The 26017-nt window shown below is 39.3% G+C and overlaps 1 protein-coding gene across 1 annotated transcript in view; it reads left to right on the top strand.

Moving 5' to 3' along the window:
* Positions 1-18652, top strand: part of TEK (TEK receptor tyrosine kinase) — a 37457-nt gene extending 18805 nt beyond the window's left edge. Inside the window, exons 4-23 of the mRNA XM_027708262.1 lie at positions 1073-1225; positions 2062-2193; positions 3359-3499; positions 3694-3822; positions 4566-4720; positions 5002-5143; positions 5525-5686; positions 6501-6635; positions 7376-7669; positions 8932-9231; positions 9707-9864; positions 11135-11345; positions 12263-12373; positions 12689-12879; positions 13263-13376; positions 14322-14392; positions 14974-15014; positions 16127-16223; positions 16488-16587; positions 16699-18652. Coding sequence (XP_027564063.1) covers positions 1073-1225; positions 2062-2193; positions 3359-3499; positions 3694-3822; positions 4566-4720; positions 5002-5143; positions 5525-5686; positions 6501-6635; positions 7376-7669; positions 8932-9231; positions 9707-9864; positions 11135-11345; positions 12263-12373; positions 12689-12879; positions 13263-13376; positions 14322-14392; positions 14974-15014; positions 16127-16223; positions 16488-16587; positions 16699-16773 — 2912 coding nt within the window. The 3' untranslated portion in view covers positions 16774-18652. The remainder of the gene's footprint in view (positions 1-1072; positions 1226-2061; positions 2194-3358; positions 3500-3693; positions 3823-4565; positions 4721-5001; positions 5144-5524; positions 5687-6500; positions 6636-7375; positions 7670-8931; positions 9232-9706; positions 9865-11134; positions 11346-12262; positions 12374-12688; positions 12880-13262; positions 13377-14321; positions 14393-14973; positions 15015-16126; positions 16224-16487; positions 16588-16698) is intronic.
* Positions 18653-26017: the final 7365 nt, after the last annotated feature.

The following is a 26017-nucleotide window of genomic DNA, read 5'->3' as shown; positions in this document are numbered from 1 at the left end:
CATGTAGTGGCAGGACAAGGGAGAATGGCTTTAATCTGAAAGAGGATGGGTTTATATCAGATACTAGAAAGAAATTTCTGTATGTGAGTGTAGTAAGTCACTGGAACCTGATCTAGGGAAAGGTGTCCCTGCTCATGGCAGGGTGTTTGAAACTAGATGATCTTTATGGTTACTTCCAACCCAAACCATTTTAGCGAGTCCCGTAGGGACATGCAGTACCCATAAAGTCACAGTTCTGCTCTGTGGGTTTGCTGGTGGTTGGCTCTATTTGTAGGGTGTGTATGAGTGCATGCACATATATTTTAGTGAGAACTGGCTGGACCTGGCATTAGCTGACAGCAGCAGCTTTGCTCTGACAGACTGGAGTGGAAGGACTCCCAGAGATCCTGAAGTTCAAGGGATGCAGCTTCTCTTTGACAGCAATCAATGTTCAAATGTTGTTGTTACTTTGTTACTTCCACTCAGAGGGATGGGAGGAGACCAAATGCTGTTGCCTTACTTAGCAAACATTTATGACCAACTGCAGCAACAATAGAAAAACATAGATAAGCCCTTTGGTGAAAAAAAAACAAAACAACAAAACAACAAACCAACATAGAAGAGACAGAAACATGTTAAATCTGGGAAGAAAAGATAAAGCTGTGCTCAGTTCTTTCTGTTTTGGTCTCCTCAGTAAGTCTTTGTGCTGCTCAGACTAAATTGGACCTGGCTGGCATTTGCTACTGAACTTCAGCCACCCTAAACTCCTTATGGATCATTATTCCTCACTTCAGAAAAGACCAAGAAGCCAAATGAACATTTTAACCACTAGACTCTTAGCAATGCTGAATGTGAAGTTGTTTGTCCCTTTCATATACTAAATCTCCTCAAGATCTAGCTTCTTCTTTAGTCACACCTCTCAATTATGAAAAACTAAGACAGCTAAAGAGCTTCCAGAAAATTCATAACTAATAAGTTGATTCTGCTGCTAAGCCTATCCCAGTTGTCCCTCTTCAGTAACCAATGCAAACTGGCTTCTGTATGTAGAGGGTGAATGAATTCTGTCTATGGTATCCGTGTGCTCCTTTTCCAGGTTCCTTCATCCACTCTGTGCCCAGGCATGAAGTGCCAGGGGAGCTGGAAGTATCCTATCCTCAAGTTCAACCACACGATGCAGGGGTTTACTCTGCCAGATATATAGGAGGAAACCTCTTTACTACTGCTTACACAAGGCTTATTGTAAGACGTAAGTTCCATTAATGTGTGCTGTTGATTATTATTTAAATTCATAATGAACTTGAAATATTGTGCCCAAATAAGGGCTAAAATCTTTCCTAGCATACACTGCCACCAGATTATGTCAGAAGAAATTTCTTCCCATGGATCTTTGGTACAAGCTGATATTGATTTATATAGAGAGAAAAATAAAAAATCAGATTTAAGTTCAATTCATCTTAGCTATTTCCAGGAGAGCTAGCTCTTTTTTCAGCATCTCAGCTTTTTAAACATCAAGTAAGTATGAATGAAGGCTGTCATTCTCCACTGTATCTCCCTGTTCTCTATGGTGGGCTATATTCAAACCTTATTTATTTTAAGATTTATCATCTTCTTCACAAACTATCCTAGCCTTAGTTAGCTCTTAAGGTTCATTTCCTAGTGGATGAAAAGACAAGTTTGGATATTTTCCATTAAGTATTCTAAATGTCTTGAGGCTCATGCTGCTGTGTCCATTTTCATCAGATATAAAGAAAACTATATTCTATTAACTTGGATAGAAATATAAAATTGATATGAAAAAATAAAGAGCTGTTCAAATATCTCACAGTATAGAGAAAGTGTTTATGATGGTAATATAACATCCACAGGATACTTCTAGGAGTTGCAAATGAATTAATGTAGCACCCCAAATTTGAATTTTGAAGCTACTCCCAATTTACTAGTTAAAGTGGTCCAGTTGGTTGGGGGATGGGGGTTCCATATGGATTGTAATTTTATGTATTTTACTGTTTGTCTTAAAAATAATTTTACAACTTGATGGATTACTAAGAAGACAACAAATATGTCATATTTTTCAAAAAAAAGGATGTGAAGCTCAGAAATGGGGCCCTTCCTGTAGTTCCCATTGTCCTTCCTGCACGAACAATGGCATTTGTCATGAAGATACTGGGGAATGCATCTGTCCTCCAGGTTTTATGGGAAAAACATGTGAGAAAGGTAAGTAAATAATACTTTCAAGGGTTGCTTATTAATTTGTTCTGAGTAACGGGAGTTGGCATATTATTGAGGGAAGCATCATATGGGGTAGCCTTGTTTTACTCTTTAGAGCTGTAGTATTTACAGCTGGTGCTGGAGACAGGACAGAGTTCAGTGAAATGAACCCTGGATTAGTAGGGCTGCTCTTGTGGTTGTGATTTAATTTTTCTCTCTCTTCTTTTAGTAGAGATTATTTTGCTAGGGAAGATTAATATTTCCAACACTTCTTGATCAATATGACAACATGCTAGACAATATCTTCTAGGCTCTAGGCTCCTTTTCTCACAAAAGGCTGGAGCACATGATCTTCCGAGGTCACTTCCAGGTGGGGCTATCCTATGATTCCCTTGAAATGAGTATGCTCAATGCTACTGACTGACTGCTAAATGCATGGCAGAATAGGAGATCTTAAGGATACACTGGCACTGGGAAATATGTTAGAGATTCCCTGTCTGCTTCTGAAGAAGCTGCCAATGTGCTCACAGGGTGCCTGGTCTCTGTAGGTGCATATCGACAGGATATGTCTGTTTCTGCCTACCTGTGTCTGTGACAGCAAGTTTGGATTCTGGAAGAATTAGAGTAGGCATCACATTGCTTTGACCTCTCCAAGCAACTTTTGCGTTCATTACTAAATATGTATCCTTATATTTGACTGAATTTCAATGCTGCAAATACTAGAGCTAAGCTATTGAAATAGCTGACACCCAAACCACTCTAGGGTAGCACTGCTCTTATCATAAAAGCGAAACCTTGAGATCAGCAGCTTCATATGTACTGACCTTTAAGAAAAATATTTGGTTTTCATGGCACTTTTTGTCTATTTTACATTAAAAGGGCTTGTAAAGAGGGTTTATTGCTGCAGCTGTGTCACCTTCTATCCAAAGCAAGGGGTACTTGGCTGATAGATCCTCACAGTGAGAGAGTTATGTTTGTTTCTGCTGCCTGTATTTACCTTTAGAATAGTTGTGGCTTAAGTTACTATGGTTGTTAATACATCTGGTATCTGAATAGTCAAAGTGATATTCTTTATTTAAATTCAACTTTTCTCTTGTCTAAAGCTGTATCATTAGAAGCATTAGCTCTTTTATGGACAGTGCTGTTGGCTTATTCTTTCTCCCTCCAACAGCTTGTGGAGCCAACATGTTTGGCAAAACATGTGAAGAGAGCTGTAAAGAAAATTACGGCTGCAGAAATTATATGTTCTGTCTACCGGATCCATATGGTTGTTCTTGTGCCACAGGATGGATGGGACTGGAGTGTGATAAAGGTATAGTAAAATAAAGAAAAAAAAAGTGGTGTTCTGGACATAGGAAATACAGAAGGGAACTAACAGGATTTTAGGTAATAGGCAGGATTTTTTACGGTCATGATTTTACAAGTCAAGTTTCAATCACGAGACTGAAAACTAGTGGAAGACATTTTCTAGCACCTTTGCACTAACTGGAACATTTGTACTTGCAGAATGCAAACCTGGATTTTATGGGTCGGATTGCAAACTTAAATGCAATTGTCACAATCGAGGTACATGCGACAGATTTAAGGGCTGCATCTGCTCCTTCGGATGGCATGGTCTGCAATGTGAAAAAGAAGGTAAAGCAAGGTAACATGGTAGTAAATGGCTTTTCCAGTGTAACTGAAACAGATCCTAGTGCTGGTAGAGCATTACCACTCTAGGCTGGTATCCTCGGTCTGCCCATTACATTCCAGGGACCCAGACACTTCTGTACAACCTCACTGCAATACAGTGCTTTAAGCCTTTGTGGTGGTTTGAAAAAGGCTTTTCCTCAGGAGGTAGTGTTGTTCATAGTGGACCAATTAACAGCTTCGTACACTCGTGCGGAAGTTACATACTCACCACCACAGCCTCTGACCTATATGTTGCATTTATCAGGATGATATGCTATCAATTAATCTGATTTTGCTTTCATTAGGGGTAGATTTTCAAGGATTTGACACTGACCTTAAATCAATCACTAACAGAAGCTGCGCATCCAGCTTTTTTTTATAAACAGACAAAATGGACAGCAAGTAGATACTGTACATTCACAACATGTGTGCAAGATTTTGCCGTAGCTAGGCTGACTGTGTTTTGAATGTCAGTGAAAAAGAGAGAAGAGGGGTGGGGAAAAGAAAGAAGAGGCATTGTTCCTTCTCAGATTTATGATGTAAAAATGCTGACTACGGTAAGTCTGATTCTTGCATATGCCCACACGAGGGAAGGCAGAACCAGTCACCCACAACTACCTGTGCTTATTGTACACCTAAACCTGTTTTGGTCCTGTTTCCTTAAAGTTCTCTCTGAATGATGACATAGTACCATATATCTTCTGTAGGTTCAGCAGATCTTTCGCCCCAGATAGAAAACTTACTAGATCCTGTAGAGCTCAATTCTGGTGCCGAGTTCAAGCCATTTTGTATAGCAACTGGGAAGCCACTTCCTAAATCTGAAGAATTCAAACTTTTGAAGCAAGATGGAACTGTCCTAAGGGTAGGCTCCTGACTAATTGCTTTCTCTTATTTCTGCTGTTTATATTGACTTTATCGGTAGTTAATGAGCACTGATGTTTTCAAGCATAATGTGAAATTTTGATATTCTGAGGTACCCCATGAACGCCCAGGCACATACGAAACTTATGGAATTGGCCATTTTAGATGCTTTTTATTGATATCACTAAAGTCAAGATGAGTTTCTGAATTGTGAGAAAGTATAATTGGAATATTCCAAAATGCCCACATTTTTCGTGCCCTGTACATGATTTGTCATTTCAGCCTGCCCGAATTTCCACCAGTAATCGCTCTGAAGCCATGTTTACAATTAATCGAATCCAGCCCCGTGATACAGGAACCTGGGTTTGCAGTGTGCAGACAGTAGCAGGAATGGCAGAGAAACCATTTCAAGTTACAGTCAAAGGTAAAAGCAAGAATCTCTTCAAGTCTCTTTGTCTCTCTAATTTTAAGCACAGCTTTACAGTCTAACATGGCAGAGCCTTCTGTTCTCTTCACTGTGGGATAAGGTCTGAATAAATATCTGCAGTCAGAATATGAATAGAAACCCTTTATAAGCAACATATTAATTAGGTATATTGAAAAAAATAAGTGTGATGGTAAGGTTTAGAAGAATACCCAAGTTTTTTTTTAAATATCTAAACTGTCAGGTTTAGGGCATAAAGCCCTATCTACTTTATGAGAGTTTTGAAGAACATCTCCCATTTCCCTGTAGATTTAGGATACACCAGAGTCTTACTGGCATAGGGAGCTAAAAGGCTGGTTTAATACTTGCATTCTTGTTCAGTTCCTCCTGTGCCACAGTATCCCCCAAGACTGACTGACAGTGGACATAATTTTCTCATCATTAATATCAATGCTGAGTTACATCTTGGAGATGGACCTGTTGTGTCAACAAAACTTCTGTACAAACCAGCAAAACGTTATCAGTCCTGGATGTCTGTGGAAGGTAAGATGACATTCTTAATTTCTTTAAACAGAAACTTCAACTGCGAACTGAAACACTACGTGGTGTCTGTTCTTGATTAGACTGAAAAGACTCTTCAGTGCATAGAAGTTGAATCTTTTATGACTGGATGTGTGACTCTGTTTAACACTAAACATAATGTTCATGTGAATATGGCACACCAACAGTAGTCAAAAGTGTATATTCAGATTACAGGAACCAAAGGTTTTCCCCTCCTTCCCTATGATTAACTGTACTTACTGCTCCACCCAGCTGTTAAAAAGTCCTATGTAAGCAGCAGGTTTTCAAAAGTAGTGAGCAGTGTGGGGATGTCTTGAAGCATCTACCATCTTGCTTCATGTCAATTGTGCTGCTGGTGAGATAAATAACTTACCAAAATATTTGTCAGGAATCATATGGGCAAAATGAAATCTACTTATGAGTTAGATGACCTCTTCCAACTCTGCTTAAACATTTTATGCATGGCTTAAAATACTATACAAAACATTACAGGAACTTTAACAAGTAAACAACTACTGTTACTAATTCAGTATAATGAAAGATCTGCACACACAGTGCACACTGCCTAAGCAACCAGTCTTATTTTGTACTGAAAGAAGGGCAGATGAACAAGGGCTGGGTTGGAGCTCAATTTAAAAATACTTATTTCATACTTCTAAATAGTTTATCTTAATGAATCAGGAAAAGCAACAAAAACCCAAGCCTGAGTATTTTATCTTATATTTCCAAACCTTTACTTTCTTAACATATTTCAGCATGGGCCATGGCTTTACTTTCTTTTGACTTGTCTTGTCAGTAAAAGGGGCAACTAAAAGACTGGATAATCTGGAACCCAAAACAGAATATCAGTTCTGTGTTCAGCTGAGTCGACAAGGGGAAGGTGGGGAAGGCCATCCTGGACCACAGGCTAGCTTCACAACAGCTGCACTTGGTAAGTCACATCTTGGCTTTTCACAAATGGGGTGTTCCGGCTTTTTTTCTCTGTGGTCTGTCTCTTGATCTCTGCCAGAGCACTTTTCTTTGAGCAAAGAAGGCTAGACCTGAAGTAGAGTCCTTCAAAATAACCTCAGGCACAGGGATTTAAAAAAAAAAAAAAAAAGTAAGGAAAAACCAAACCCAAAAAACTGAGGTGAAGAAAACCACAAAAAGGCAGCTATTATTTTCCCTGATTTAGAGATGAGGGATCTGGGAACAGAAAATTTATATATTTTGTCTGGCTAGGCAGCAGAATTGGAGGTACAAATCACTTCTTCTGCAGTTTTCCCTCTTAGTGTTAGATAAATTTGCTTTAAAAATGAAGAAGTTTGAAAAAGTGGGAAAGGTTTTAGTCCACTGAGGATAGATCTCAGTCTGAATACAGACATACAAAATAAATGAGGATTGCACCAGGAGCTATCTAACAAGACAACACAGTTGTTTTCTCACATCTAAAATTGCATCTGCAACACCAGCTCATTGAAGATAACCTTTTGTTGACACAACAGCTGTTGATAAGATACTGTGGACTATCAACATCTCTTAGATGTAACTTCTGCCAAATTGTGTGGGGTGTCTGAATTACCCTGTGTCACCCCAAGCTAGGGCAAGAGGTTGGGAATAACTGGTACTCCTATTTTAGCTTACATACCAGACGTGAAATGTTGTTCCCTGTTTCACTGTGGCTTTTCCAAGGTCTTCCTCCACCAGAAGGTCTCACTCTCTTTCCAAAAAGTATGACATCACTGAATTTGTCATGGCATCCTTTAACACTGAGGACAGAGGAGGACATTCGTGTTGAAGTGGAAAGGAAGAGCGTGAATGACAACGGTGACGAGAGCAGTGTTATTACTCAAGTGCCAGGAAATATGTCCACCCTGATCATTAAAGATCTTGAGCCTAGACAGCAATACATGTGCAGGGTACGGGTGAACACCAGGTCCCAAGGAGAATGGAGCAACTATCTGTATGCATGGACTTTCAGTGACAGTAAGTGCTGCACATCCTTCTGTTTAATTCTCCATCTTTCTCCCAGTGATCAGACTGATTGTCACTTGATGACTATGTTAAATATAATCCTTTGTCTTGGTAACACTTAGTTCCTGATGATCACTTGTGGTTGTTATTGCTATTATTTTGAAAGTTCAGTGTCCAAAGAAATTATTCTGTTGGAAATTATCACGAACTAACCATGATTTTTTTTTGTAACGGAAAAAAAAAAGGCTTGAGAATCCACATTTTCATTCCAGTGCAACTCATGTTTCTGACACACATAGCACTTTTTCCTCCTCAGAATGATGGGCCATGAGAGTCACTACTCCAAACTCTTTTACTACTCAATTCAGCTATGACAATACAGAAATAGGTCAGCACTTAAAGAAGAGAAGATGCAATGCAAGGTAAAACCCCTGTGAGCAAAGGGTAGTTAAGTGTGCTACACTGAAGACCATCCTTGAATTCCCTGAGTGAGAGCAGTGTGCTTTCATAACGCCACAACAAATGCCCTATCTGCATGAAATACCATCTGAACAGATGTCCATCTGAATGGCTGATGGGTGCCACTGCCCATACCACACGCTGGAAAGATGTGCTCCTTACAAGTCACGTGAGGATGCCCTCATGTGAGATCCTACATGTGTTAACAGAAGTATCAATGGCTGTCATGGGACACTCCAGTTTCCTGAGCTCTGACGCCAAACTGCAGTAAGAAAAGCATAAGGGTACTGTTTTCCATGAGAAGGTACTTAGTTTAGCAGCCATGGCTGTGTCCACAAGTGTAGCAGTCACCCCTGCTGGTGGCTTTCTGATTAAATGTTTAGAAATGTTGGTACTGATTTTCCTTCTTTCTAACAGGCTGTATCCTGACAGGTAATTGCTTCTTAAAGCAGTGAAAGTATGGGACATGGGAATTACAAGGGAATGATGATTCAGTATAGAAAGAAATTAGCCCTTTCTGCATTAATCTGAAAGCAATTTTGGTGTGCTTTCATACAGACCAGAGAATGCATATCTTCATCCAAAGACAGTATACCAAAGGCCACTCCAACCTCTGCTGGAAGTATGGAGTATTACAACAAGGGTGGCAGCACATCAAGTTCATAAAACTTGCATTCAGTTACCATAACTCATCAACAAAATTCCGCTTCTGTTTAGCATGGCAAAAGCGCTGAGGAAAGTGTTTTGCTCTCTGTGGGAAGACGAAAGAGATGGATGTATACTCCAATGCTCTCTGTGTTTGTGTTTGTTCTCAGGAATCCCTCCTGCACCATACAACATCAGATTTTCTAACACCACAGACACATCCTCAGTCATCTCTTGGACAGCTGCTGAGGGTCACTCCATCTCCTCCATCATCATCAGCTACAAAATTTATGGCAAGGCTGAGTACAACCACATCGATATTATCATAAAGAACACCAGCATTACTCAGTACCAGCTCAAGGGCCTTGAACCAAACACTGTGTACCAGGTTCAGATTAATGCTCAAAACAACATTGGCTTGAGCAACCCAAACACATCGTTTGAACTGAAGACTCTTCCAGAAACTAAAGGTTGGTTAATCCACCATGCTGGACTTGCACAAACCAGGTCTGATGGTATAAACTAGTTAGCTAAGACAGGGTCATAATATTAATTTTTTAATTTTAGTTTTCTTTTGCTCTTAAGTTTGACATACAACACAACACCGCTGAAATTCAATTCTTAGTTCACTGCACGGCACTGGTGAAGTGACAACATCCACAGTTTGTGTGGATCCACTAGAAAGGGCCCAACAGCTCATAAATTAAAGGATCATCATATAATAGGTCTATTAGATCACTGAATGTGACCTCAACTCTGCTCTGACAGAATGCAACAGAATCTGCAGGTGTTCATACACACAAAATTCAGTGACATTTTTGCAAAACAAAGAGATGTATCCTTATGTCTTTAAACAGTTTACAAGGCAGAAGTATTTAGCTATACATTGCTAATGTATAGCTAAATTCAGAACAATGATGAACTCCTTATGTGCTTCCTCAACAGCTCCCTATGAATCAAAAGGAGGCAAAATGCTGCTCATTGCTATCCTTGGCTCTGCAGGGATGACCTGTGTAACAATTCTCCTGGCCTTTCTCATCATGTTGCAGTTAAAGAGAGCCAACTTCCAGCGTCGAATGGCTCAGGCTTTCCAAAATGTGGTGGTGGGTTTCCAGTTTTCCTGTGTCAATTTGATTATTAACTTTAGCTCATCTTTTCCTCTTTTTTTTTTTTCCAGTTTCTTTTTCCTGGCCTTCCCAAATACTGTCTTCTCTTCATGTGTGTAATTAGTACTGTTGTTGTAAAACTTTTCTGCTAGTGACCCCGGAGCTAAAGGAATCACAGTTACAGGCTATGAGGTAGAAAAGTTGGCTTGAAAAAAGTTGCACATCATTTCCCTTGCTCCCTTTTCTGCTTTGTCACACCTGTGTATGTCAAGTACCAAGTCAAACAGAATGGAGGAGCCTGTTCTCCTTATACAGTCATACCTGTTCTTGAAAACTACCATATATTTAAAGTTGCTTTCGAGCATCAGCAACTGTTGGTGAGTGCTGGTCTATTTTCAATCTGGGGACAGCACAGCAGGACCAGTCAACAGTGACATCATAGTTCTGGCTGGGAGGAAATTGCTTAAGGTTGTTAACATTATATGGAGGTATCTCTTTCTTTATACACATGTATATATTTGTATCCTGCTGTAGTCTCCTTATCACTCTGCTTTCCGGTGCTTTTCCCTCACTTCCCAGGGGAATCTGTGAAGCAAAATGAAGCTGGGCCAAAGAGCTCCTTCATGTGTATCTGAATAGTTTGTTTCATAAACAGGGAGCCAGGAGTTAATCCAAACAGATGATCAGTCCCCAGGCCACACAGAATAGCTTTGACTCCTTGTCCTGAAACTTTTCCCACGGAGGTATTTAATGAGAATGTGTAACTGAAGAGGAGATGTCTCCTGGAGATGCAGATGTTGCCTCCTTATGGAGAAGATAATTTCCTCTCTCCTTTTATTTCCTTTCTACTTCTTGCCTCACCCTTCCTACTGAGCTTAACCAACAGAATTTAATGATGGCTAATATGAGATAAATCTCAAACCTGAGACTTAAAATTGGTTTTAAATCAGTTTTTCACTTTATTTTTGCCCATGTCCTTCACCTCCAAGATGATTATAAATTTGGTCAGGTGACCTAGGTCTATAAAGGTACTTACATATAAATTATGAGTCTGAATAATTTTATGGATCTGGGCAGAACTGCTTGTTGCAGTTTGTGTCTAAAGTAGGTGTAAATGCTCAGTGTACTCACTTATGTGTAAGTAAGAGATGGATTGGACTCTGCGTGTGTATATGAGTGAGCATACAGGTATTTGGGAAAGGTAACCAGAGCATTGCTCAGTGAAGTAGAAATCACAGTTAACGTCATTTGCTTAACTCTGTTGCAGAGGGAAGAACCAGCTGTACAGTTTAACTCAGGTACTCTCACTCTGAGCAGGAAAGCCAAAAACAGTCCAGATCCCACTATATATCCAGTTCTTGAGTGGAATGACATAAAATTTCAAGATGTGATTGGGGAAGGTAACTTTGGGCAAGTCCTGAAAGCACGCATTAAGAAAGATGGCTTACGCATGGATGCTGCAATAAAAAGGATGAAAGGTAGTAAAGAGCAGAGATTCTGTGACTTAAGAATTTTCTTGGCTGTTTATTTCAATTGTTTCTCTGTCATATGAAATGCTTAGTAGCCCTCTTCTAAAGAAAAATAAATATTCAAAGTTGATAATTAAGTTGTATCAGCTGTTACTAGGCCAAGAGTTGTCAGACTTTATTTCTGCAGGGTCAAGTTGGTTTCTATTTCTCCTTAATAATTAATATCATTAACCATCAAGTGGTTTTCAATTCATAGTTCAGTATGAACTTCATGTGAGTTCATCTGCAAAGTGGGATGCATTTAATAGAGTGAAGCACAGAGCTAGTCTTGGGGCACAGCATTTGCTCATCTTGCTTTACCGTAGCCATTCAGAGACAACCATATCTATGCATCTATATGCACACACCTTCAGGGTCATTCATTTTCTTCTTATTCATTGGCGTGACAGTTATGTTCCAGGCAGAACTAGAACAATACAATACTGCAAGAATGCGAATATTTTATTGCAGTTCACTAGATCATTATCTAGGCAAATTGAAAGACACTCTTAAGTAAGACGATTAATGTAAAAAGAGCCAAGGTCTGCATGCAGGCAGAAATAATCAACAGCACAGATATGGAAAGATTTTTAGGCAGCTAGTTTTCACATGAACTGCTACAACATTTTACATTCTCAAACAGAAGAGAAGTAACATGGTATATTAAGATGCGGATTGCTGCTACAGACATTAGGTTCTGACATTTCTCCTTTGATTGAAAAATCTCACTTTTTTCAGTAAATACTAATGTACCTTAGAGTTTTTCTCCTTTTATTGGGGCTGCAGCAGAAGTGGCCCAGGCATCTCAGAGTACTCATAATTAAAAACAACATGGTTATAAATTCAGTTCAAAGGAAAACGTAAATGCATGCTTATATGATTTTCAGAGTATGCGTCAAAAGATGATCACAGAGATTTTGCTGGAGAACTTGAAGTTCTTTGTAAACTTGGTCATCATCCCAACATCATAAATCTTTTGGGAGCCTGTGAACATAGGGGTAAGATACTCTTGAATACATGAACTTTAAAATCCCCCATAATACAGTCCATACAGGCCATAGAAACACTAGCTCATAAGCAGGTCTGTCTGCAACATTTGTTCAAAAGACAAATAGACTTGTATTTGGATATACAAGCTATCCTTCAGAACTTATGTTCATCAATAGCTCTAAATTCTCCTCTACTTCTAGAAATTAGCCTGTTTGTTTTTTCCCCTCTGGTCTGTTTTATGTTTATTTCTTTTTTCACTCAAGGCAGACTATTACTGACCATCTTTTAGTGTGTGGTATGCTCACTATCTGATGTTTCATTAGGATATCTTTACCTGGCTATTGAATATGCCCCCCATGGAAATTTACTGGACTTCCTTCGGAAAAGCAGAGTACTAGAGACAGACCCAGCATTTGCTATTGCCAACAGTACTGCATCTACACTTTCCTCTCAGCAACTTCTGCATTTTGCAGCAGATGTTGCCAGAGGGATGGACTACTTGAGCCAGAAACAGGTCAGTCTTCAATGCTCTACCCACTGAAAGCAAAGGAAATAATTTTTTTCCAGACTATACCTTTTAACGAAATCAAAATAAGGTTTTAGTTTTAGCTTCTGTAGCACCCACTGGATGAGATTTACTTTCTTGTCTTCACTGAATCCTACCAGATACTATGTCATGGGGAATCATGAAAGAGGCATTAAAACTTACAAACAACATGGTAGTTAACTGCTTTCATTTTTAGATAAAATTTAAAATGTTCTTGGTAGTGACATACCATGGTAATTCGCTGTTTTGTGTTCTTACTCTGAATGTTTGCAATTTTCAATATATCAGTAAAGTAAAGCATGTAAAGCTCATTGATATGCAGGTGATTTTTTTTTTTGTATTTATTTTAGTTTATTCATCGAGATTTGGCAGCAAGAAACATCTTGGTGGGAGAAAATTATGTTGCAAAAATAGCTGACTTTGGCCTATCAAGAGGTCAAGAAGTTTATGTTAAGAAGACCATGGTAAGGATCAAAACAAACTGATACAGGCTATTTTCTTCATTTTTGTTTTCTTGTTTCCTACTTTGTGTTTTCATACCAACAAAAATGCAAACTTATAGGTATTACAGAACTGATTATTTAAATGTTATACACTAAAATATATATATCATGTTTATTAATATACATGTGTTACTTGCAAATAAATTCTCTACCATGATTATAATATAAAATGTAATTTAAAAATTATTTATGTGAATATGGATGACAGCAAGATAGCTGAGGCAAGCTGGTTTAATTCTATTGAGCAAGGCCAAAGTTAGCAAGAGAGTAACCAGCAAGACAGTGGGTATGTCAGGATCTGTGAGCTGAAAAAACAGCTGCCCAGAGCTAACACTTTGTAATATCTGAAAGAGGGAAGTGTGTAATAAGTATCATGTAGTTATAGACCAGAAATAGGACTGTGTTGTCAAGGCAACAGGATTAGTCAGAGGCATGCATCATAAGACATCACTTAGGTATTATTTACATTTTGTCTTGATGCTGGTTGCATAATTTTTTTGTTAACCTTAGTGTGAACTCTCCCTTTGGGAAGCAAATAATAAAATCATGGAATGGCTTGGGTTTGGAAGGGACCTTAAACTTCATCTAGTTCCAACCCCCCTGCTGTGGACAGGGACATCTTCCACTACACCAGATTATTCAGAGCCCCATCCAACCTGGCTTTGAGCACTTCTAGGGATGGGCATCCACAGCTTCTCCAGGCAACCTGTGCCAGTGCCTCACCACCCTCACAGTAAAGAATTTCTTCCATAAAAATGCACAACTTGAATATGTTTATTTACTTGATAAAGTTTACTTGCATGAAGCTAGTTTTCATTAAGGTAACACAGAACAATTGTTGGCACACAAATTGCAATACTGCTGTTTCAACCACCAACAAATAAATTTTCATGAAATAATTTCCAGGGACGGCTTCCAGTGCGATGGATGGCAATTGAATCTTTGAATTACAGTGTTTACACCACAAATAGTGATGTGTAAGTATATGTTCAAGTGGCATTTTTAAAATAAATATTTTTCAATATCAAGGAAAGTTTGATAGTCACTGTTAACTCAAAACACTCAGTGGTCATGTCAGCCTGAGTGAGCAAAAGAAAGCAAAAAAATTAAAACTCACAACTAAAAAGTTCCTTTTATTTCTTCATCAGTGTCTGACCAAGTTGTATATTCACAAGATACTTGGATTTGGACCACTACTTGAGCTACATTTCTCATTTGAAATCAGAAACCTTATGAATCTTTGGGAGACCCAGAGGAACTTGGTATTTTAGTTAGTAAATTGAAAATTATATTTGGCAAAGCAATTCTGTAAATACAATATTTGCTGAGAACTCACAATCTAACAAAGTTCTCTGGTTGACTCAGAGTGGATTAATTTTGCTAATTTTCCTGCTTTCTGATTCTGTGCACACTATCATTATACAAAACTTTATAAAAAATAGAGAAGAATGTATCACACTTCTTCGTGTTCCTTGAATACTAGCAAAACTATCTACCACTTAAAAATACTAAATCTTGTTGCATTCTTGTTGTACTTCATAATATCCCTCTGTTGCAGATGGTCATACGGTGTCCTGTTATGGGAAATTGTTAGTTTAGGTAAGTATCTGAGTTTTGTAGGGCGAAAATAAACAATCCAAGCCAAGGCAACTCCATTCACTCAGTCTTTTAAAAAATATTGCTTCACAACATGTTTCATTTTCTTTCTGTTTCATTCTACTAAATTTTTTTTAGCTTGAGTACACTTGGAAATGCAATTTTCCATTTTAAATGAGAAAGAGCCATAATGTCCGTGTTTTCATTGCACTATAAAACCTAGGCCACACCTAAATATAAACTTTAGCATATCACATGATATATAGCCTTAATTCAATATGTTTTGAGTTTGATGTGTGGCTTTTCCTCAGCCTTTCTAAGTCAAGACTTACATTTTAATGACCTTGCAGGGTGGGGGAGTAATAATCTCCTACTCCAAATATTATTGAAGAAAATTTTTGAACATTTGATCTTCAAATAAAATTTAGAGGTGATTTCTGCACACACCTCTATTCATAACGATTGTGGTACAGCCTCAAACTATTCAATGTCATTGTTTTACACCTCCTTTATGATTTGCCCTGGACATGTGCCCCACGGTCTGCTGGTCAAAAGGTACACACTCACTGAGGTGCACAGTGCATACTGGACTAATCATGAACTCTGCATTTCTAATTTGTTTTCAGCTTTCCTTAGTAAATGGGTTTGCACCAGATATGGATGGGAACTGACACACTGCAGTGTGGAAAATCAAGTCTAAACTACCAAACACCTGCAGAAAGGAGCAAAACCAGGTTGACAGTAATAGCTCCATGAGTCCATACCTGATCCTATTTACACAATACTAATGAAGGAATGACTGGCCTATTGACATGAAGGCTATCGGAAAAACAGTTCAAATACAATCAGATGCAGGATCTCAGATTTGTAGAGAAATTTAGGCCAGGCCCACAGATGATAAAATCTGATACTTAGTCTTATTTTTCTCTTCAATATTGTGTATCAAGCAGTATGGAAGCATTAACAACAAAAACGTAGCTGCAAAATATTCCCTAACATTGGATGAATTTACCTGTTGCTATGTCAGTCATACTTTTCCATTTCTACTATGAAATTAAACTTTTTTTTTGTTAAAACCCCCTTCTGTTCATGACAATGGTTAAACTTTGCCTTAGGTGGAACACCATACTGTGGAATGACATGTGCAGAACTATATGAAAAACTGCCTCAAGGGTACAGACTGGAAAAGCCTCTCAACTGTGACGACGAAGTGTAAGTTACTGCCCCAGCTCCTACCAGATGCTCTGTTCTTTGCACAACATGACTGGGCTTTAACTCAAAGAGAGCTTTTTCATTATTTCCGAGTATAAGAAAATTCTTTTCAGACAGCGACCAGCCATGGAAAATGCAATTTCAGCTATGTATAAATCCATTTTCCTCCGAAAAATGGAGTGTGCACAATCTTTCAATAAGCATGAATTTGCAGCTTTAATCTATATATCTAAACTATCAAATGTTGATGTTTGATTTTTAAAGGTATGACCTAATGAGACAGTGCTGGAGAGAGAAACCATATGAAAGACCATCATTTGCTCAGATATTGGTGTCACTGAACAGGATGCTAGAAGAAAGGAAAGTAAGAATGAATCCATAGAAAATAATTAGGCCATAAGTAATTTCAACATTGTTGAGGTTTCTGGAGGTAATGCACCTTGCATCACACTTTTTCTCTTTATTTCCTTCCCAGACATATGTGAATACTACCCTATATGAGAAGTTTACTTATGCAGGCATTGATTGCTCCGCTGAAGAAGCTGCTTAAGAGGGGACAAATCTTCATTCATCAATGATGTATTGAAGAAAACTAAAATTCAATCTGCTGGAGCCCAAAATGTGATGTGCTGTGTAGAACTCTGTATAGCTCTAACTGTATATAATACATCAATACTGTTTTGCTACAGTTATGTATGTGTATATCACACAGTACCCTCTGCCTTCACAGGCTGTAGAAGTGTATATACTGTTCAGAGCAGGAATAGACTGAAGTCATAAAATCTTTTGTTTCATATGCAGGGTTTTCTTTTTTCCTAGTTATGTAGATATAGTGTCTACATACATATTGTAATGCATTAGGTATTGCCATCTTGGGGGTTTTTTATATTTTCCAAGAGCTACCGATAGCAAAGCGGTAACTTATTGCAGTATTCCATTTCATTTCATTGTGTTTCAAACAAAAATGCTAAGCTCAGTGCAACAATGAAAGTTGTAATACAGTGTGCTTACCAAGGATAATTAAGACAGACTCTATTTGAATGTAAAAGTTGGCTAGTAGAAATAATCTACTTCAAAAATTCTATTCACACCTGTACGATACAAGGCATGCTATTGCTCTTTCATTGCCCAGTTTGATGGTCGTTTTTTGCCCATATGCAAAATATACATATGTTTTGAATTGTTTAATGGTATCAGAGGCAGCCATGCAGCAACTATCATGAAGCATAGGACTGAGGAACATACTACATATTGTCAACCACATTTTTACAACTAGCCTGGATATATCTAAGACATTCAATTTGTATTTTGTGTAATAATTTCACTGCATAATTATAAATTACTACCTACTATATACAAGCAGGGCTTACTTACTTTTGCTTATTTTACTCCCTTATGCAGTCTGCAGTATGGTATGGCCTCTTAAAAATATCACACGAAAATGCTTCAAAACAGTGATATTTGACCTGTCACAAAGGTCTTTCATCCTTAGGTAAGACAAACAGAGGCTTGATTGTCCTGAGCTTCTGGTGTCAAGTCAACCAAGAGGGATTCAGTGGACTTATCCCATCCAAATTTCACACATCAGCTAACCTCATGTTTTGCACATATCATCCCCTCATCACCAACTCATAACTGACCATCACACCACAGAGACTTCCCAGCTGGGTGGATCATGTCATCCCCTAAGACTTGAAGAAAGATGCTTGAGAGAGTAAAATATTTCCCCTTATGATGCGTACTTTGTGGATGGGTTTTTGATTGGTTACAATATAGGTTTATTGCAGCAGAGTATAGAGTAACGTTACCAACATACACCAGGCTGACTCAAATAGAAGCACCAAGAGCCTTATTAAAAGTGAATAAGCCAACAAACAAGGGTGCTGAGATGACTTGTGTGGCCATGAGATAGGCAGAACTTGCACTGGTGCTAGGCATAAACTAGGAGTATATTGTTGGGGATTAAAGTAAGTTTACTTATAGAATATCAGATATTAATTGTGTAGGTTTAAGTTTAATTGTAACTTGCTTACAGTTTAGCATGAGTGGGCCCTGCTCAAAACTTAGTGTAGGTGAACTTTAAATGAACTCTGTTTGTTAGCAGGAATTACTAAGCAGGGGAGGAAACAGAGAAAGATTGGTTATCTTCAGATAAGGGTTGAGACCCTGGAGTCCCCCAAAGCTGCCCCAAGACGGAAGATAAGAGTAGTTAATGACACATGAACATGGAGAAAGAATCCAGTCAGGTACAAGAAGACCCTCAACCATAAATCACCATTGGACCAAGAGGCATGTGCAGGGCACATGAAGAGTGTATGAAGATCTTGTGCACAGACTGTAAGGGTGTAAAGGCCCAGGGATTTCTCTGTTCCAGGTCCCACTCCAGTGGCACGCAGCCCAAGCTGAAATAAACCAACTCTGCCTTGGAACCTAAGGTCTGAACTCTTCTTTCACATTTACAGAGTGCACAGATTCACTGGACCAAGGGACAACTCCAAAATAAAAAAGAGAAACAAATTCAAATATATATTTTTCATAAAAGACTACTTGGCCAGGGTTTTTTGAAGCATGGGCATTGCATTTTCCAGTCCAACTGTGTTCCTACAGATCAGTGAGGAGAATAAGAATGGATTTCCAATGGGTATTTTCTAGACTTCCAAGCAAAGCTGCTAACAACTTCTGCTAGAACTGTGCTGCTTTATGCACAGAATTTTTCACAGGTCCAAACAGCTTGTTGTCTCACACAATTCTAACAAGCAGACACAACTGACTATTCTGTCGCTTGATGTGAACTTCCTCTTCTGTGGCAAATTTTTATGTGGACCAATATGTCACATAAGTAAAGAATCAGAGAGTCATTCATCAACTCAACAAGTTTTAATACTGTCTGCATTTTAAATGCTCGTGTCTCACTGTAAATTTACCTGAAGGGCATTGAAGTACCCTTACAAGCATTCTTCATTTAACATTGTTGCATGCATTAACTTTCTAATCTGATGTAATATTTTTTCAACTACTATTTTAAAAAATACACACAAAAAATCACCAACTCAAATACACAGCTTGAGATGTCTCTATTCAGTCTACACATCACGGAAGCACATTAGAAGTAATATAAACTACTAGAAACATCCATTAGTTCTGTTGCAGTCTCAAATATGCAAATTGCTTCTACACTTGCAGCATACACTGGGTACCCCAGGTTAAAGAGCTAGATCTTACAATCCAGTGCTGCAAAGCCCAATTTATGAGGGTAGGTGGTATATAAAGGTTTTCAGCTTAACCATTAGCAGGTTGTAAATTCTGCCTTCCACAGCATAATACATCAGAACCCTCATTATTCTGGATGAAAAGTGAGGTATAACCACCCTCGGAGATGTCTGAATTTAGCTAATCCGCTCAATTGCTGTACTTGTCCCAGTCCTCAGTTACCCAAAAGGAAGCACACATCTGACCTTAAGTGGCAGGGATCTTTAATTCTTACTTCTCTGCGAACAGTCTGTACCTGACACAACTTCAAAGTTAAACTGTGCCCCTCTCTGCTAACCAAAGTATAACGGTCGTGCATTTGCTGAAGCTGAAATACAAAATGTTGACTATTATATACATTTCATCAAAATGTATAAATACCTGATGGAAGGAAGCAAGGCAGATGGAAGCAGAGTCTTCTCAGCAGGATCCAGTGGCAGGATGAGAAGCAGTGGGCATAAATGAAAATCTGGGAAAAAGGGTGGTCAAGATATTGAAGAGGTTTCCCAGAAATTTTAGAGTCTCCAGCCTTAGAGATATTCAAAACCTGACTGGACACCACAGAGGACTGGAAGTTCAAAACCTGTTTGGAGCTGCATGGGTTGGTTCAATCACCTTTGTTTTGGCAAGCTTTGTGAAGTACATTTCACTCCTTATATTTCTTTTGGTTTTTTTCTCTTGTCTCCAAAATAGTAACTTCTCTTACAACTGAAATGTGACATTGGAAATTATTTTTCTTTCTCTATTCCAGATCCTCACGGAATTCACCTGTTGCCAGAGAGGGCTGAATCTCTGCCTGATGAGCAGTATTTACTGACTTTGGGCCTCAGAAATAAAGATATTGGAAAAGTCATGGAAATGTCTTTAATTTAAGAACTGCCAGTCTTTCCAGGTACACACACTTGCTTAACAGCTGAGATAGCTCAGGAGTGATCTCCATGACCTTTGTTAAATGAAGAGGGGAGTGGGGTTTCTCATGGCCTATTTCTTTTTGCCATCAGCACTGACTGCCCACAAAGCTCTCCCATACATACTCTTCACTCCTTCCCTAGTTTACCCATCATCCTGATAAAAGCTCTATGTAAAATAGGTATGAATAAATCACAGGTTTTGTGATTTCCCTTCCTAGACCAGAAAGCACATTTCAGTCCTCTCACGGAAGAAGAAACAGAAGCACTTTGGAAAAACACTTGGAAAAAGATCATGTCAGTGATGGATTTTATAAGAAGCACCAAAATAAAGGTGAGTATCAAATTCCCTTTCTGGTGTGTGGTGTGTATGGCCACAGAAGCCTGGGTGTGTGTGAAGGATGAGTGTTTCCTGGGGGGCACTTCATGCTGCACATGCTCCTCCTGTGTCCAGAAATGCTCTGTGAATTGCGCTAGGAACAGAGTTCAAAAAAGGTTTAGATACTTTTAAAAAGGATTCATAATGATTTCAGAGTGTACCCTGTTTATTGAAAATCCATTTGCATGCAATTTTCTCCAATCTTTATGGCCAACCATATTATATCCCTACTTCACATAACCACAAACAGAGTTATTCACTGTGTTCAATACCCACAGTAGACTGCACATACCACCGGGATCTCAATCAGGAGTGCATAATTGCTGCTTGAAGCATTTCTAGTGATTTAGATCCTGATCCCTATGTGTAAGGGCCAAAACTCATCTATCATCAGGAAGGAGCTTGATGGGCTTAAGTAGCAAGCCTTGGGCAACAGGGGCTGAGGAAAATTCCATCATCTAAGGACCAGACATGACCCACTGTTGTTCAGCCATGTGGACTGTCCTGTCTCCTGCAGCAGGATACGGAAAGACTTTGTGATGATGCTATCAGTCCGTGCAGAGGCCCCTTTGTTTTCTCTCCTCCCTTGTAATCCTTGTTTCTGGAAATGTTAACCATCCTCCCCCCAGTATAATCCTGGTTACCGGAAATATCAATCCTCTTCCCCCAAATATAATCCTGGATACGGGAAATGTTAACCATTTTCCCCCCATATGTAATCCTTTTTACTGGAAATGCTAAACGATTGGGTAGTCCCCTAGTTGGCATAACCCAACCTCCTCATTAGCATGTTCTGCCCCTGCGACCCTTAAATAGCGTTTTGCATGTTCAATAAAGATTCCAGTTTCTACCCCCAAATCTGGGATCGTATAATTTTGGACCTTTACACTTACGGAGTGAAGTATGTGAAATTACCTTTACAATTGTTACCACCGTATGAAAGGTATAGTAGCTAATTCCCTCCTTTCTGCAATGAAAATTTAGGCTGAATCAGGGAAAAAAAGTGGGAAAAGCCAAGGAACAAACCTACTGCACACACAAAACCCTGCTGCTGCAGTGCTATGACATCTCAAACAAGCATTTCAGGCCTGTGATGCATGTCTGGGAGCTTCTCTGGGCACATCTGTGAGCTGCAGACAACTGACTGTAATGGGTGTGAAGAAATCAAGAAATAACACTTTAAACAGAATGTGAGACAACTTAGTAGGTGGTGGTGGGAGGAAACCATCAGTCCAAAATGGGCAAGTCCCATCAAAAATGGGAGCTTTTTGCTACTAAAAAATTCTTATCATTCAGAGACAGCTCAAAGAGAGTTCAAAAAGCACACGGGAAATTTCAAGCACTGCTTAAGGCCAAAATGGCACATTTCTCAACTAGCTGCATGTCACTTCTCTTCTGAGGTTCTCGTATTGATGGAACCAAAGCTACAGCAAAAGATGATGTGCTCCAGGGACATTTTTAGAAGTGGACCTTCGTGGAACTAGTTCAAGCTGACATGATTTGGATTTTGTCTAATGGGAGACAGAACATGGGACAGACTAGAAAGACACTGGTGTCTGAGGGGTTTTGCACATTACCATGAAGTGAGTTTCCTTAAAGTAAGGAGGTTCTCCTTCCGCCATTCTATTCCCACAATGCCAAGCGACCAGATGTCCACTTTGGGGCCATATACTTCTTTTGTTACATATTCTGGTGTCATCCAGTAAAGAGTCCTGACCAACAAGCTCCGTTTGCTCTGCTCAGGAGTGAGGTGAGCACAGAGGTCAAAATCATCTGAGGAGAAAAACAAACATCATTAAAGCCAGTTTGAATTAGGAAACCAAGCAAAAGAATTCTCCCTTCAGTCTGAGAGCATAGTGTTGGATCTACCTGGAAAAGTGGCCATGCTCTGTTTCCTCAGGGCTGTAGCCAAGGAAATATGGAATTGGCCACTTTTATTCACTAGAAGCTTTAGATTGTAACTCCATGCCTCTGGAAGGGACACACACAAATCAAGGACACTCTTAACACCTTGCTCCTCATGATACCCTTCTGCACACTGCAGCTCTGCTCTCAGTAGTAAGGGTCTCTGCACTCCCACAATCAATATTTTTGGGTAACTGGCAGTCAGTGTTACGCAGCTCCACAATGCATTCCCTGAACACTGTGCCAGACCAATAATAACCACCCATTTTGACAGATCCATCCACGCCAAGAAGAATGTTAGAGCTTTTGAGGTCTCTGTGGATCACTTGGTTTGAATGAAGGAAGTCCAAGGCTTGCAGGCACTGATAGATAGAAAAAAACATGAGGATGAAAATTAATGACCAATTTCATCACACAAGAAAGGAAATGGCTCTAAAAGATTCACTTTCTAGTGGAATTGTGAGTAACAGCAGAACATGGTGTTGTCAAGAGAAAGAGCTTGCTCCTTCAGCACTGTTAGAACAGTATCTTTCTAAATGAAGGCATATAGGCTATTAAAAGAGAAATGTCAATTGTTGTTACAGACTATCTCTGAAAGCACAGACAGAACGCCTGCTGCTGCATTGGATGTGTTCTCTCTATCCAGATGACAAATGAGGGTTTGCCAAAATAGAAAAAAATCCCTCCCTTTGGTATTGTTGGCAAGGAGTTTTTGATTTTCTAATTTTTATAGGCTTTAGAAGTAGTTATGTAGTGAATTCAGATCTTAAATGTAGCTGTAGAATCTTTCTCACAGTATTATGTCTCTTATCAGTATTTCCAGCAGAAGTAACAGTAGTTTAACAGCTGCACATACCAAAAACCCTTTCCCATAACAATTCCGTTAAGTCCGTTAGCTGTTTAGTCTTCTTTTAATGTAGAATCGTAGGAAAGCACCTTAATGCCTGCACCAAAACATGTAAACATAGGCCCAAAGGCCTTCAGGCCTGGAACCTTGGAAGGCCTCCAAGGTCTGCATATGCTGAAGAAGATGAAGATGAGGAAGAAGGGGTCCCAAAATGCTCCCAGACTCAATTCCCAAGGGGGTGTGTTGAGGGGCAGAACGGGGCAGAGCTGGGGGGTGGACAAACGGGGATTGAATGGACATTATTATAAAATTGTAACACCTGAGCCAAAAAGCACGCACAAAGGATGTATTCCTGGAGCCTGGTGGCTCATTAAAGCTTTCTGTTCTCTTATTTTATCCTATACCCTAATTTGGCCCAGAGTCTCTTTTTCAGCAGTCTCTTAGGGCAACAGTTTTGGTGCCCGAAAAGTGGAAAATTGAAATCCAGCACCCTGGAACACCTGGAACTCTGGATCAGAAAATTCCACCCTGCAGGAAATTCTTCTTCAGCCGGCATATCTTGAAGAATTCCCCGCAGTGATCTTGGTGAGACAGAGAAAGTAGTCGCTTTGGGTAATTTTGCTAGCAGTTAGAAAGGGGGGTTTTCCCTGGAAATTGGCAATCCGGTGGGACTGGGAAGGGAAACTTAAGACTTGGGCCTGGAAGTTGCAAGAAGTCAGTGTTTTCCCAGTCTGTGGGTGAAAGAGTTTCGCCGGGAAGGGCAGTTTCCTCAGGGCAGAGGAAACTCAGGAGTTTCTTGTTTCATGACGAGAGGGACGCCTCTCCATGTGGTAAAATAGTCTGTCCTTACCTGAAGCTGTTGGTGGTGCTTGGGGAAGGAGTTAGCACAGTGTTCCGGAGACTGTGAGTTCTAATCCTGGTGCTGGGAACCTTTTCCTTGCCTGTTTATTTCTCATAATGGGCTGCATAGAGTCTTGAGAGGAAGAAATCCCTAAGGGGCCTCCTCTGGCAACAGTATGAAGTGTTTCACTTTGAGGCAGGAGGTTGTCTGTCAAAGATTTTATTGCTAGCCTTGGCAGCAGACTTGGAAGTTAGTCATGTTTCAGAAGCAAACACCATTTTGAGTGGAATGGTATTCTCTTACACTGAGGACTGTGAAAACTGAGTCCCTATTCGTCTTTGCAGTTAGTTTAAAATTCTGCCACCATGTTTGCTGATATAGGCAAGGAATGCACTACAGACAGGCTCCAATTTAGAGAAGCAAAGTTGGGACCTTAGTGTTTTTTTCATTCTCATCATCTTCTTTCTTCTCCTCTTCCATATAATCTCCAGGTAGAGCTACTTTGGAGTAATCCAGAAAATGAGTAGTTAATAACTTCTGAGTCAAATGTGTTTTTTTAAAAAAAAACACCTGTATGTGCTGATGATCTGACAGACTGCAAAACATGTTTCCTGCAACAAGTGACTAAAACCAATTTATTAAATTATAAAGCAATACTATTCCCTTTTTTTAGAATGTTACCATTGTTTAATTAAGAACTTAAGAGTCATACAGCATTGTGTTTCTAAATACATCCTGTTTCCAACAACTCTGTACATGCACTGACATTCAGGAACCTTCTCCTGTATCAAGCTCCCACATCACTCTAACCTGCAGCCTTCATGGTACAACACACCAAGCAGAATATCCCTCAATCAGCACAAAAATTTACATAAAATTTGAAAACAGTGTTCCACTCTTGGGTCTGGAGTGCAAGATAATGGTTGCAATGGTTAGGAAACCAACAAGTTTTTGTTGTTTTTTTACCTTGTGAAACAATATTATTTTTTCCCCTTCCCCTTGTGAAACAGTGAATCTGAGTCAGAGCCAGCCAGAGAAACAGCTGAGAGTGTTTGATGGTTATGTTCTGACTTTATGCTGTGTGGTTGCTGGAGATTCTGGACAAGTTCTATATACTTTTGCCTCCCATGTGCTTTTGCACCTGCACACAAGCAGAACAAGCCAAATTGTAGTGCTACAATGGTGGAAGAGAATGGTCTTACTTAGCTCTCTGAGGAAAAACTTCATTTAACTAAAAAATAATGAGAGGAAGAAGTATCTCCTGCCTTTATTTTTTAAAAAATTTTTAATATCTAGCAAAATGTAAGCTCTATGATAATTTGTACCAGAATAAAGTTTTGATTAGAACATAACATCAGGCAAAATACATTTCCTAGTTATGAGTGGTAAAAAGACAAGCAAAATTACTTCTATAGTGGAAACAGTGCTGCTTCTTCAGAGGTTATCCTGGTCTTTATGGCTGCTCTTCTTAATTGTGAGAAGTGGGATAAGCTTTCAAAGGTGGAATATGATGACACCATCACACTCAGAACTGTCTTCAGGTAGCCAGAGGCAATCAGAAGGCAGCCTATCTGAGAAGACCACAAAATTTACACCGGAGGAAAGAGGACACTGACTTAAAATAATACCATTATTCCTTAGTCTTACAAATGGAGCTGCAGAAGG

Source organism: Neopelma chrysocephalum, unplaced genomic scaffold (genome assembly GCF_003984885.1).
Source record: "Neopelma chrysocephalum unplaced genomic scaffold, ASM398488v2 Primary Assembly neopelma1_95854, whole genome shotgun sequence".
In the NCBI taxonomy this organism is placed as follows: domain Eukaryota; kingdom Metazoa; phylum Chordata; class Aves; order Passeriformes; family Pipridae; genus Neopelma; species Neopelma chrysocephalum.
This window is presented reverse-complemented; position numbering and strand designations above follow the sequence as displayed.